We start from the raw sequence: 13,361 nt of genomic DNA on the forward strand, positions 1-13,361 counted from the left end.
AGGCCTTGCTGAAATCCATATAAATTATATCAATTGTATTACCCTGATCTAAACACTTGGTCACCTTCTCAAGATATTCCACCAGGTTCCATCAGAAGCATGACTACGCTTTTGCAAAGCCATGCTGACTGTCCCTGATCAAACTTAGCCTCTCTAAATGGAGGTAAATTTGCTCCTTCACTACTTTTTCCACTAGTTACCTGACTGACGTTAGGCACACCGATCAATTCCCCAGTCTATCTCTACCACCCTTACTGTAAAGTGAAACCACACTATCTGTTTCCCAGACAGGCCAAGGGGAGGCCAGAGTCAAGTTAGAAATTTGGATCAGGACCCTGTAATTTCCTCCCTCCTCTCCCACAGCAACCTGAGATGTAACTCTGGGAATTTATCCACTTTTAAAGCCACCAAAATCTCCAATACCACCTTGCATCAATTGCTCAAAAAAACTTCACAGTCCATCTTGAATTCTGAACTTGCGTCCTTCTCCATGTAAAACTGATATGCAGTACTAATTTAACACTCTACAGTCATTATAAATCAGACTTCCTGGGGTGGTTTAGGTTGCTCGATGAATTTCACATGGGATTCTTTAGAATTATTTCTATCAGAAATTGATTTTGAATGTTTTAATCTATTCTTTCACATCTCATAGAATCATAGAATCCCTACAGTGCAGAAAAGGGCCATTTGATGCATTGAATTTGCACTGACCTTCTGAACAGCATTGCAACTAGATCTATCCCATCCCTGTAACTCTGTAGGGTTTACCATGGCTAGCCTACCTGACTTGCACATCTTTGGACACTAGGTGCATTTTTCTTCTCAAAGCATGGCAAATCCACCTCCCCTGCACATCGTTTAACTATGGGAGGAAACCTAAGGGGAGAATGTACAGACCCCACACAGACAGTTGCCTAAGAAGCTGGCACACGTTGGATGCTAATACCTGTGCATGAGAAATGTAAAGGGCTGTTACCTGGAGAGTGCACCCCAAGATGGTGGTGCCTGGTGTTCAACATGGAGGTTCTCTGGGTAGCAACAGCTTGAGTTGTTCGGCACATCCATGCTCATACTCTAAATTCCGAGACAAATTACAAATATCTAGTTTGCTTGGCATAGCTGGTAGGTTAGGAAAGAAATTATTAATGAGGTCAGATGCAGAGCTGAGGTCATTAACCAGCAATATTTCCTTTAATAGTCAACTTGCTACTGCTTAGCAAGAATTTGGTCTCAACACTTGGAACCCAGTTAAAGGAATTAGCAAGTTGCTCCTGATGTCAAGGTAGGTCTCACTAGATTTCTCATGCGATTCTGTCACATCTCTCATTACAGACCACATCATTCTATGTGAATTTGACATAAATCAGAAATGCTTACCTGAAAGGATGCAGAGGAAAGTTTAATATGGCACAGACTTGGTGGGCTGTGACCTTTTTAATGTGTTATGTGATTCTGTTTTTCCTCACTACTAGCAGATGGCCTTCAACTGTCAAAACCTTCCACTCAATTTCTCCATACAGTTAGTTCCTCTATAATGCAACGATTGTGTTCTTGTGCAACCCTGCGTTAGAGAAAAAGTAGTGGTTTAGAAACAGTGTTGCAAGTGTTGGTGCTGTAGTTGCATTCCAGCCATTTCGTCAATCACATTATAGTGAATTCATGTTGACAAAACATATGTTATAACCAAACGACCTGTATATCTAATGTTTCTCTATCTCTGTTTTTTAAAATCCTTCTTTAAAATTAATCACATTCAAAAAGCTTTTAATTGTTCAATTCTTTCATCCATTTGCTTGATGTCAATTTTCTTACGTGCAGTACTTAGGACATTTTTGTTACAGACATGATGTAATGCAAATTAAGTTGAAATTGTACATAAACTGTTCAAACAGCATTACTATACTTTTCCTAGCTTCCATTAATTTTGAGGAAGGGTCATCAGATCTGAAACATTAACTCTGATTTCTCTTCACGGATGCTGCCAGATTCGCTGATTTAGATCCAGCAACTTCTGTTTTTATTGCTACACTTGTGTATGGTTACTCTGCCTCTTGCTTTGTTTACATTACAGGTTTCTTTGGTCCAACATTGAACAGTTTTATCCATGTATTAATGTACTCCTATTATGGCCTATCCACCATTCCATCCATGCAGCCTTATCTTTGGTGGAAGAAATACCTGACCCAAGCACAGCTGGTAAGAACTAACTTTAAACAGCATTTTTCACACCCAAAACATTTCATAGCCAATGAATTACTTTTGAATTATGGTTACTGTTGTTACATGGGAATACTCTACAAGCAATGTTCTGTAAACTGCAATGTCCAATTAAACTGTTTTAACATTGCAGTTTTAATAATAAATTTGGTCTGCACATTGGGAAAACTCAACTGTTATTTCAAAGTGCTATGGTATGGGTTTAGTTGCATCACAGCAGGTTGCTGGGAACTTTGTTTTTCATTACATCCAGAAGAACCTGCCTGCAACAGTCCAGCAGTCTCTCAGTACTGCACTGGAGTTTCAGTCTTGTTTTTGCGCTTGTCTCTGGGGCTTGAAACCAGTACCCACTGACTCAAGTAATTATCTTACCCTGCAGCCTATATTTCATGTGTTTTTTATAAAAATGAAGCTACCAGTCATCTATGCATCAGCAGAACAGATTCTTTGCCATGATTGCCACTCAACTCCTCCTGAATATTGCTGACTCAACTGTAATTAGGCAAATATTGATACAAAAGATTACTGGTGACTTTAGTCTTTGCAAAAATGATCAATTTTCACCAAATCAAAATACTTGGGCTTTAATAGTTTTAAAATACTCAATAACTGACTACTGTGGTAACTTATTAAAGCAAATTAAATGAAATGTCTTGGTAACTTGTTATTATACAGCTTTTATCATTTATTCCTACAAAAACAGTATGCAAAATAAAACATCTGAAAGAAATATCACTTTCCCTTCAAACATAGACCAAGGAACTAGATTCCTGACTAATTGTAGTATTAGAAATCTTTTGGTTGCATTGAACCTAGCTCTTACCAACTCTTATTAAGAGTTTTGCTCTTTTTACCTACCACTTCCCCACACTCCCCTCCCCTCCCCCCCTTACAATTTGTTGCCTTGCCTCCAGCTCACCTCCCAATTGATGCTTTCCTCTCCAGGACTCTTGCTGCTTCTTGCTCACTACCCTCTTGAATCCTTGCTATGAGCAGTCAGAAATACAAGCAGCAGAGTATCGATATTTGGAATAGGTGCAGTAGGTGGGACAATGAGCAGAAGTTGTTGTTTTTGGATAGGTGCTGAGAGTGGGAAGGTCAGGATAGAGGCAGCAAGTGGGAATATTGGATAGTGTCAATAAGCAGGAAGAGATTAATAGTGGCAGCATGTGGAAGGGTTTAGATGGGGATGTCAAGCTGGAGGGTGAGGAAAGGAAATGGAATAATCAGGATAGGGAGTAAAAATGGTGGCAAGTGGGAGAATTGGTAGAGAGGCAGTTTCATGGTTTTCAAAATGAGCGAGAGGATTGGGATAGTCAGAGATTGGATGAAAGTGAGTACTGCAGATGCTGGAGATTACAGTCAAGACTGTGGTGCACAGTAGGGCAGGCAGCATCCAAGGAGCAGGAAAATCAACATTTTGGGCAAAAGCCCTTCATCAGGAATGGGAGAGATTGGGAGAGTCAGCGAATTGGAGGTTTGGACAAAGTACAAGTTTTTCTTTTACGTAGACAGTATGCAAAATCCACAAACTGGAATGGAGGCAGTGCTGTTTGGAGAATGTCACTAATTTACAAACCCTGCTGAAACAAAGACACAACTAGAAAGGGCTTAAAATAGGCGAATATCAGTACCTTATTTTTTGCATGGGAGGTGGACATCTCTGGCAAGCCAGCATTTGCTAGTCATTTCAGAGTCAACTACATTGCTAAGAGTTTGGGGTCCCATAAGCCTGACTGGATAAGGATGTCAGATCCTTACATGAAGGATATTAACAAACCAAACAGGTTTATATGACAATTGATAGTGATTGATTACATGATCACCATAAGACTAGCTTTTCATTCCAAATGTTGTTAAATTCAAATTTCGTTATCAGCCACTGTGGGATTTAGGTCCATGTCCCTTTAACATAAGCATGACATTCTGGATTAACAGTCATAGAATCCCTACAGTGGGGAAGCAGCCATTCAGTCCATCAAGTCCACACTGACCCTCAGAGGATCCAACCTATCCTTGTAACCTTGCATTTTCTCATGGCTAATCTATCTAACCTGTGCATGTTTGGACTGTGGGAAGAAACTGAAGCCTCTGGAGGAGAGACACACAGATATTGGAAGAATGTGCAAATTCCACACAGTCATCCAAGGCTGGAATCTGGCCGGAGTACTAATCAATCCAGTGATATTGCCACTGTTGAACTAGTATTGAATATTGACCACAGCATATTGTGTTGCATTTATGACCATTATTAAGTTACGTATCAAACTGTGTGCTTCTAGTATTGACTAAAATCGCTACATTTTACAAGTGGATGCCTTTTCTGAGTATTGAATAATGTGTACTGGAGTCTCGAAAATGCACAATGATTGAGATGTGTCCTTCAAACTTTGATACTTAATAAATCTTTCTTTGCTGACCTATACACTAAAAGAGGCAATTTTGAGACTGTTGACACATGGTAGAGAGTTTTGTACTAGTTGACTACATTTTTTTCATTTGACATTTCTCAGTCAAGGAGGGTATATGAAAATCAACAGATATAAATTAACATGAGTGGGCGGCGCGGTGACACAGTGGTTAGCACTGCTGTCTCACAGCTCCAGGGTCGCAGGTTGGATTCCAGTCTCAGGCAACTGTCTGTGTGGAGTTTGCAAATTCTCTCCCTGTCTGCGTGAGTTTCCTTCTGGTGCTCCAGTTTCCTCCCACAGTCCAAAGGTGAATTGGCTGTGCTAAATTACCCATTGTGTATTAGTCAGAGGGAAATGGGTTTGGGTGGGTTACTCTTCAGAGGGTCGGTGGTGTTGGACCGAAGGGCCTGTTTACACACTAGGGAATCTAATCTGATGAGTTTATTCTATAATTTTTATCCTGTAGTAAAGTTTATAATTAGATGGAAGTAGAACTAAATGTGAGCAATTCCAGTACATTCCAAGTGTAGAAAGTTGTTTCCTGGATTAACAGTTGACCATCTCTCTCTCAATCCTCCACTGTGTTACAACATTGCTTGTCTGACATCTATTCCTGGATGAATTGAAATTTCTTCAAATTAATATTTGTGTTGTGAGTAAATCATCACAAGTCACCTCTTTAAACTTACTAAAGAATCTGACAATCAAGTGCTGAAACAACATTTAAACTTTTATTGCATATAGCAACCAAAATAAAGTCACTCAAATAAGCAAGTTAAGCCTCACAACTGGACTATAACTCCATAAACAGTGGCATTTAGCAATAATTCACCATCATATCTGTCTCTGGAAATGCCCAGGGTTCAATGGTTGAAGTTCTTTGCTGAATTGTTCTGGTGTTAGATTCTTATGCAGATTTTTGGCCTTCGGGTCCATCATGTGATAGTATCAAATCTTTGGAGTCCTTTGATTCCAAAATGTTGATTTACTCCTCTAGAACCCTTGAGTCTGCAGCATGCTTCCTTTATCAGAGTAACTCCTCTGTTCCTTGTTACATAGCTGAATTTTCAAACAGACATAACACTATCCTGTGATTAAGTCCTTTACGTTCTTAAGGATAATCAGTTCTCCTTGAGGCACAAAGCAGCCTTTTGTTCATGTAGCTTTGACTTCTTTTCCTCGGCATGACTAATTGTTTTTGGTCTCTATGTAACAGCTCATGTTTGTCCCTTTGACAGAGGTATTGCTGCTTCTTTCAATCTATGAACAGTTATTCAAATTCTGAAGTTCACGTGATCACAGCTGAAACTACAGTGACAAAATTGGCTTGATGCTACCATATCCCCATTTAAGAATCAAGAAAGGAATCTGTAGTGTGCATGCTCACTGCTACTGGCACTGCCTTTGTAAACGAGTTTATACTGACAGCTTGTTAAGCAGGCCAGTTGCGATATCAGATCAACGTGCGATACTGATTTGAAGCCAGCCCTGCCACTTTAGAAGTCCATACTCCAGTCAATCCTGTCTCCATAGCTAAGTACAAGATTAATCATGAGGAGGCTCCCACCTGTGCTGCATAATGGGATCATCGCACACTACAGTTTTTGTTTATTCAGGCTGTTACAACAATTTCACGCACAATAATTGGTTTTCATAGTTGGTTAAAGCTTCAGTAATACATAGGAATGCTGTAGTGAATTTACTGAAAATGACGGTTTCTTGCAGAGCATTTGCTTCCAGATATGGATGCTTTAATTGGCATTGAGAATGACTGGCTAAATGAAGACCAGGATAAACTGTTACGGGGGAGGGGAAAGAAGGTTTCTTCGTGAAAGATCATATCTAAATGGGGTACTTGGGAGCATTTCACAAGCTTGAACGTTAGCAATGACCATTATTTCAGACATGTGTGCTTTACTAAAGAGGTTGCAATTCCAAAGTCAGCAGAACAAAGACTCTCATTGTCTGTTATTGTGAAGGCAACTGTGCCTGTGTCTCTTTCTGCACCTGTGTCTTACCAAGCTACTCCATTTACAGTGTTCTGTGGCATAAAGTCACACAGGTTGTCCCTGCATAGAGCTACAGCTTCTTATTGTCACCTTTTGAGATGTAAATGTGTGAAGCAAGCATAAAAGTTATAAGAACTGCAGGCTTCCTGTGATGCAGAGTGTCTCTGGTTGCACAGGATCATACGAATACAAGTAAATCATTCAGCCCTTTGGTCCTGCCCTGTTCTTTCAATACAATTAGGGCTGATTAGAAACATCAATACCTTTTACCCTTCAAACATCTTGAACTCTACACTACTGATAAAGAGAATCTATTGACCACTGCCTTAAACATACTCAAACACTGAACTTTCCAGCCCTCTGTAGTAGAGAATTCCAAAGGGTCAAAACCCCTCTAAGACAAAAACCCCTTCACTCAGATGTAAATGCATCACACTTTTTTTTGTAAAATATGCCACTGTTCATACCATTTAGGTATTTTATAATTTTCGATTAGATCATCTTTCAGTCTTTGACTTTGTTAGGAATAGTCTCAGTTTGCCCGATCTCTTTTCAAATGACAGTAGTACCATTCTGGGAACAAGTGAAGAATCTTTGTTGCACTCCATCTATGGCAATAATATATCCTTGCTGAGATAAGATCAAGCACTGCACAAAATACTGCAGGCGCAGTCTAAACAAGTTCCTATGCCATTGAAGCAAACGTTTGTTACTGCTGTATTCAAATTCCCTTTTGATAAAGGCAAATATTTCATTAGACATCCTAACAGCTTGCTGTATCTGCATGTTTGCCTTCAGTGGCTTATCAACAAGGATACCTGGTTACTTTTGTAAATCTACACTTTCCAACCTCTTGCTAAACCAACTTGACGGAGGTCAGGTAAATGGGGATTAGCAGCAACCTGAAAAAATGCTCAGCAGGGGGGAAATGCACAGCCAGAAAAAGAGGAGACAGTGAATGAACCAGTGCAGTAAAGGCCTTTTGGCCCATCAAGTGGGCGGCACGGTGGCACAGTGGTTAGCACTGCTGCCTCACAGCGCCTGAGACCCGGGTTCATTTCCCGACTCAGGCGACTGACTGTGTGGAGTTTGCATGTTCTCCCCGTGTCTGCGTGGGTTTCCTCCGGGTGCTCCGGTTTCCTCCCACAGTCCAAAGATGTGCGGGTCAGGTGAATTGGCCATGCTAAATTGACAGTAGTGTTAGGTAAGGGGTAAATGTAGGGGTATGGGTGGGTTGTGCTTCGGCGGGTCGGTGTGGACTTGTTGGGCCGAAGGGCCTGTTTCCACACTGTAAGTAATCTAATCTAATCTAAGTCTGCACTGACAATAACTGCCACCAATGATGTTCTAATCCGAATTTCCTGCACTTCTCCCATATCCTTGAATGTTTATGATATTTCAAGTGCTCATCCAAAGAGTTTTCTTCAAAGTCGTTAGATTTCTGGCTTCCAATATCTTCTCAGGCAAGGCACTCTTGATTTCTCCCCACACTTTTGATGAAAAAGTTTTATGTCAAATTCTCTCTGAACCTCCTACCTCTCATTTAAAACTATGTTCCCTCACTCTAAAACTCTGCCCCCTTGTGATTGCTCCCTTAACAAAGGGGAACAGCTGCTCTCTATTAATCTTATACACCTCAATTACTATTAACCTTTGCATTGTCTATTGACCATCTTTGTGTCATCTGCAAATTTGCTTTAGGTTCTCCCCACATTTACAGACACACTATTTGCACATTTAACAAGTAATAAGGATCCCAGCACTGATCCTTGCTGGATTTTGGCTACCAATTACTCCAGCAGCTTTCTCCCATTACCCTTTATGTCCTATCACTAAGCTAGTTTTGGATCCATGTCACCAGGTTTCCCTGAATTCCTTATGCCTTAAACTTCTCCAATGGTTTCCCATGTAGGACCTTGTCAAAAGCTTTGCTAAAGTCCATATAAACAACTAGGAGACCATGAGGACTGCAGACGCTGGAGATCAGAGTCAAAACTTGTGGTGCTGGAAGAGCACAGCCGATGTTTTGAGCATACATTCCTGATGAAGAGCTTCGACTCTTCTGCTCCTCGGATGCTGCCTGTCTGGCTGTTTTTCCATCACCACACTTTTTGACTCCATATAAACTATTTCAACTGAGTTTTTCTCACCCACACAGTTGATCACATTTTCAAAAAAAACTAACAAGTTTGTTAGGAATCATCTCCCTCTGTCAAAGCCATGCTGACTATCCCTAATTAACCTATTGCCTTTTCTCAATGATGGAAGAACCCAGCACATTAGTGCAAAAAATAAGACTGAAGATTGTGCAACGATCTTGACAGCTTGAGCCACCTTGACAGCCTCCAGTTGTCCCCAGCATTCCAGGTACCAGTCGTCATCCATTTCTTGATATCATGTGGAATGAATTGAAACACTGGATGCTGCAAAGGCCTAGACAAAGTTCTAGCATTAGTACTGAAAGGTCTGTGCTCCAGAACTTGCTACTCCTCTAGCCAAGTGTTCCAGTATAATTGCAACACTGGCATCTACCTGACAATGTGCCCAGGTATGTCAGGTACAAAAAAGCAGGACAAATCCAACCTGGTCAATTACTGCCCCATCATTCTACACTTGATCATCAGTAAAGTGATGAAAGGTGCCATCAGCAGTGCTATCAAGCTGTACCTGCTCAATGACAACCAGCTTGGGTTCTGCCAGGGCCACCTTATTACAGCCTTGGTTCTAGCATAGACAATAGAGCTGAGTTCTGGAGGTGAGAGTGACAGCTCTTAGCAAAACTGGAATCAAGAAATATTGGGGACAAACTCCCCAGTAGTTTAAGTCATATCTGACACGTGGGAAAATGGTTGTGGTTGTTGACAGTCTGAAGATGGATGGGCCTAGGACCCTAGGCCTATCTCAGTCTCAGGACATCACTGCAGGAGTTTCCCAGAGGCCTATCCATCTTCAGCTACTTCATCAATTTTCTTCCCTCCATCATAAGGCCAGAAATAGGGGTATTCACTGACGATTGTGCAATATCCAGCACCACTCGCAACTCCTCAGATTTTCAGACTTGGGCTGATTAGTGGTAAGTAACCTTCTGGCGAGGCTATGACCATCAATGATAAGGGACAATCTGACCACTGCCCCTTGACATTCAATAGTGTTACCATCACTGAATTCCCCACTCTCAACATCCTGGGAATTACCATTGATCAGAAACTTAACTGGACTCACCACATAAAAGCAGTGGCTACAAGAGTAGATCAGAGGCTAGTATGCTGTGGCAAGTAACTCATCTTCTGACTCCCCAAAGCCTGTCCACATCTACAGGCACAAGTCAAGAGTGTGATGGAATACTCCCCAGTTAGCTGGATGGGTGCAGCCCCAACTATACTCAAGGAGCTTGACACCATCTGGAAAGAGCAGCCCACTTGTTTGCTGCTAAATCCACAAGTATCCACCCCCTTTTCCACCATTGCTCAGTTGCAGCAATGTGTACTATCTCCAAGATGCACTGCAGAAATTTACCAAAGATCCTCAGACAGCACCTTCCATGATTACTTCCATCTAGAGGGACAGGGACAATAGAGATATGGGAACACCATCATCTTCAAGTTCCCCTCCAAGTCACTTACCAGCCTGACTTAGAAATATATTGCTGTTTTTTCACTGTTGCTGGATCAAAATCTTGGAATTCTATCTCGAGTGGCATTCTGGGTGGACTGCAGCGGTTCAAGAAGGCAGCTCACCATCACCTTCTCGAGGGCAACCTGAAATGTTAGCCAGCCAGTGATGCCCAAATTCCGAATGATTTTTTTTTAACAAGTGGGTATTAATTTGCTCCTTCAGAATTTTCACTTTCCTGGTTCATCTCTTCCACCCTTCTTAAAAAGTGTAACTATGTTAGCTGTCCTCCGGTCCTCTGGCACTTGCCCAGTAGTCAGAGAGGAATTAAAAATGTGTATCAGAATCCATACAATTTGCTGCTTGGCCTCTGACAGCAGCCTGGGCTGCAGTTCATCTGGGCCAGGGGATTTGTCTGTTTTTAAGTGCAACAGAGCCTCTAATACTTCCCATTACCTATGCCCCTTTTCCTGAATTCTTTATCTACATTCTTCTCTTTAGTCTTCACTCTGAAAATAAGTATTTATTTAACACCTTTCCAAATCCTATGGCTTCATGCAAAGGTTGCCTAATAGGCCCTACCTATTCTTTCCCCAGTTAACCTCTTGCTTTTAATGTATTTATAAATTATCTTCAAATTCTCCCTAATCCTGTTCCTTTCTCATGCCCCCTTTTTTGTTCTTCTAATTGCTTTCTTATGCCCCTTCCTGTATTCCTCAAGGGCTTCAGCGGAATTGCTCCCTTTGAGCTTGCTGAAAATGCTATTCTTCCTCATCCAGTCCTGAATTGTCCTAGGAATCCAATGTTCTCTGGATTTATTGATCCTACATTTCCCTCTAAAAGGTACATTTTAGACCTGTATTCTCCCTAGCTTCTTTTTGAATGCCCTCCTTTATTGCTTCATTATAGCCCTTTGCAGCTAAGTCTGTTCCCAATGTACTGTGGCCAGATCCTGCTTTATTTTAATAAAATCTGCTTTCCCCAATCCAAAGACATTGATTGCAGGCCTTTTTCCTTGTCCAGTGCAAAGTTGATCCGTACCATGTTGAGGTTGCTGATGCTAAAATGTTCCCCGATTGCAACATCAAACACTTGTCTGGCTTCTTTTCCCATAACCAAATCCAGCACAGCACTGTCCCTTGTTGGGCCTTCCCTGTATTAATTCAAAATACCATCCCGGATACATTTCAAGACATCTGTCTCCTCTAAGCCATTATTCTACGATTATCCAAATTTATGTGACGAAAGTTGAAAATTCCTGGTGTAACTATCCAATTATTACACTTACATACCTCTGTGAACTGTCTACTGTATATACTTGCTGCTCTATTTCCAGCTGACTCTTTGGGGACCTACAATACATTCCCAGTAAAGTAGTTTCCCCTTTAACGTTCCTAAGTTTTACCCATAAGCCTTGTTTAGGGACTCTTCCAAGATATCATCTCTCCTTATTGCAGTAATTAACAGTGTTACACCACCACCACTAATGTGTCAATCTATGCCATTAACTTATCAGTCTTACCTATTATATTCCAAGCATTAAAAGTAAACACCATCCAGCCTTGCCTTCCTCTCTTGCCACTCAACATAGCAAAACTCACTTTCATTGCTGCAGTGTGATGTGTTTCTGTTTTATCAATATTTTGTGTCCCCTCCCCTGACCCGACTAGTTTAAACTCCTCCCAACTAACAAATCTACCTGCAACATGCTGGTCCAAATGTGGTTCAGGTACAGAACATCTTGTTTACACATTTCCCACATTCCCCAAAGAGGATCCCAGTGATCCAGGAATCTAAAACTCTCCTCCTTGCACCACTCTTGAGCCACACATACATCTATTTTCCTATTTCTAAATTCGCTCACGTGTGGCACCGGGAGTAATCCTGTGATTGTAATTGTACAAGTTTGGAAATATTTCATTTGGTCCCGAACTCCAAACCAGCGATATATGTTGTATATACAGTACAGATCCTACAATAGCCAATAATCACAGCCTGCCAATGCATGATTAATTCAGTTATTCCTGGTCTGTTTTCTGTCAGCCAATCATTAATCATGTCATGGAGAACGTTGTCAAAAGTCTTCTGAAAATTTAAGTATACTACGTCCATTAGCTCTTTTTTTATCAATTTTGATCATAACATTTTCAAAAGAAATCTCAGAGCTTATCAAAATTTCATCCACCATAAAGATCAGAAATGGGGGTGTTCACTGATGATTGCACAATTCACACCATTCACAACTCTTCAGAAATTGAAGCAATCCATATCGAAATGCAATATCTGGACAATATCTAGGTTTGGGCAGGCAAGTGGCAAGCAACATTTGTGCCACACAAGTGCCATGAAATGACTATTTCTGACAAGCTAATAATTGCCTCTTGACATTCAATGACATTACCATATCTGGATCTTCCCCGCACCCCCACCCCACCCCCCTTCCTGGCTATCAACATACCATTAACTAAACTGACTGGCCAAGCCACAAATGACTTTTGCCAGAAGACTTGGTTGGAGTCTAGGAATCCTGCAATGACTAACTCACCTCTCAACTCCTCGAAGTTTGTGTGCTATCTACAAGGCACAAGTCAGGATGAGTGCGTCGCCAACAACACTCAAGAGGCATGGCAGGATCTAGAACAAGCAATCCACTTGATTGGCACCACATCCACCACTGGTGCTCGATAGCAGCAATATGTATAATCTATGAGGCGCACTACAGAAATTCACCAAAGTTCCTGAGATAGCAACTTCCAAACCCATGACCACTACCATATAGAAGGACAATGGCAACAGATACATGGAAACAGCATGTCAAGCCACTTAGAGAGACATCAGTGTTCTTTAATATTGCTTTGTAAAAATTTCCTTAATGGCATTGCAAGTCTACCTACAGTAAATTAATAGAATAGAATCCCAACTGTGTGGAAGCAGGCCATTCCACCCATCAAGTTTACATTCTCTGAAGAGCATCCCACCCCATCCCTGTAACCCCACATATCTGTGTGAGATGGTGGCACAATGGTTAGCAGTGCTGCCTCACAGCGCCAGAGACCTGGGTTCAAATCCTACCTGGGGCAACTGTCTGTGTGGAGTTTGCACATTCTCT

At 41.3% G+C, this 13,361-nt stretch overlaps 1 protein-coding gene across 1 annotated transcript in view; it reads left to right on the top strand.

Annotated features, from left to right (window-relative positions):
• Nucleotides 1–13,361, top strand: part of elovl2 (ELOVL fatty acid elongase 2) — a 183,978-nt gene that overhangs the window by 138,413 nt on the left and 32,204 nt on the right. Inside the window, exon 6 of the mRNA XM_060849884.1 lies at nucleotides 2,075–2,199. Within this exon, the coding sequence (XP_060705867.1) occupies nucleotides 2,075–2,199 (125 nt within the window). The remainder of the gene's footprint in view (nucleotides 1–2,074; nucleotides 2,200–13,361) is intronic.

The sequence above is a fragment of the Hemiscyllium ocellatum genome, chromosome 34 (genome assembly GCF_020745735.1).
Source record: "Hemiscyllium ocellatum isolate sHemOce1 chromosome 34, sHemOce1.pat.X.cur, whole genome shotgun sequence".
In the NCBI taxonomy this organism is placed as follows: Eukaryota; Metazoa; Chordata; class Chondrichthyes; order Orectolobiformes; family Hemiscylliidae; genus Hemiscyllium; species Hemiscyllium ocellatum.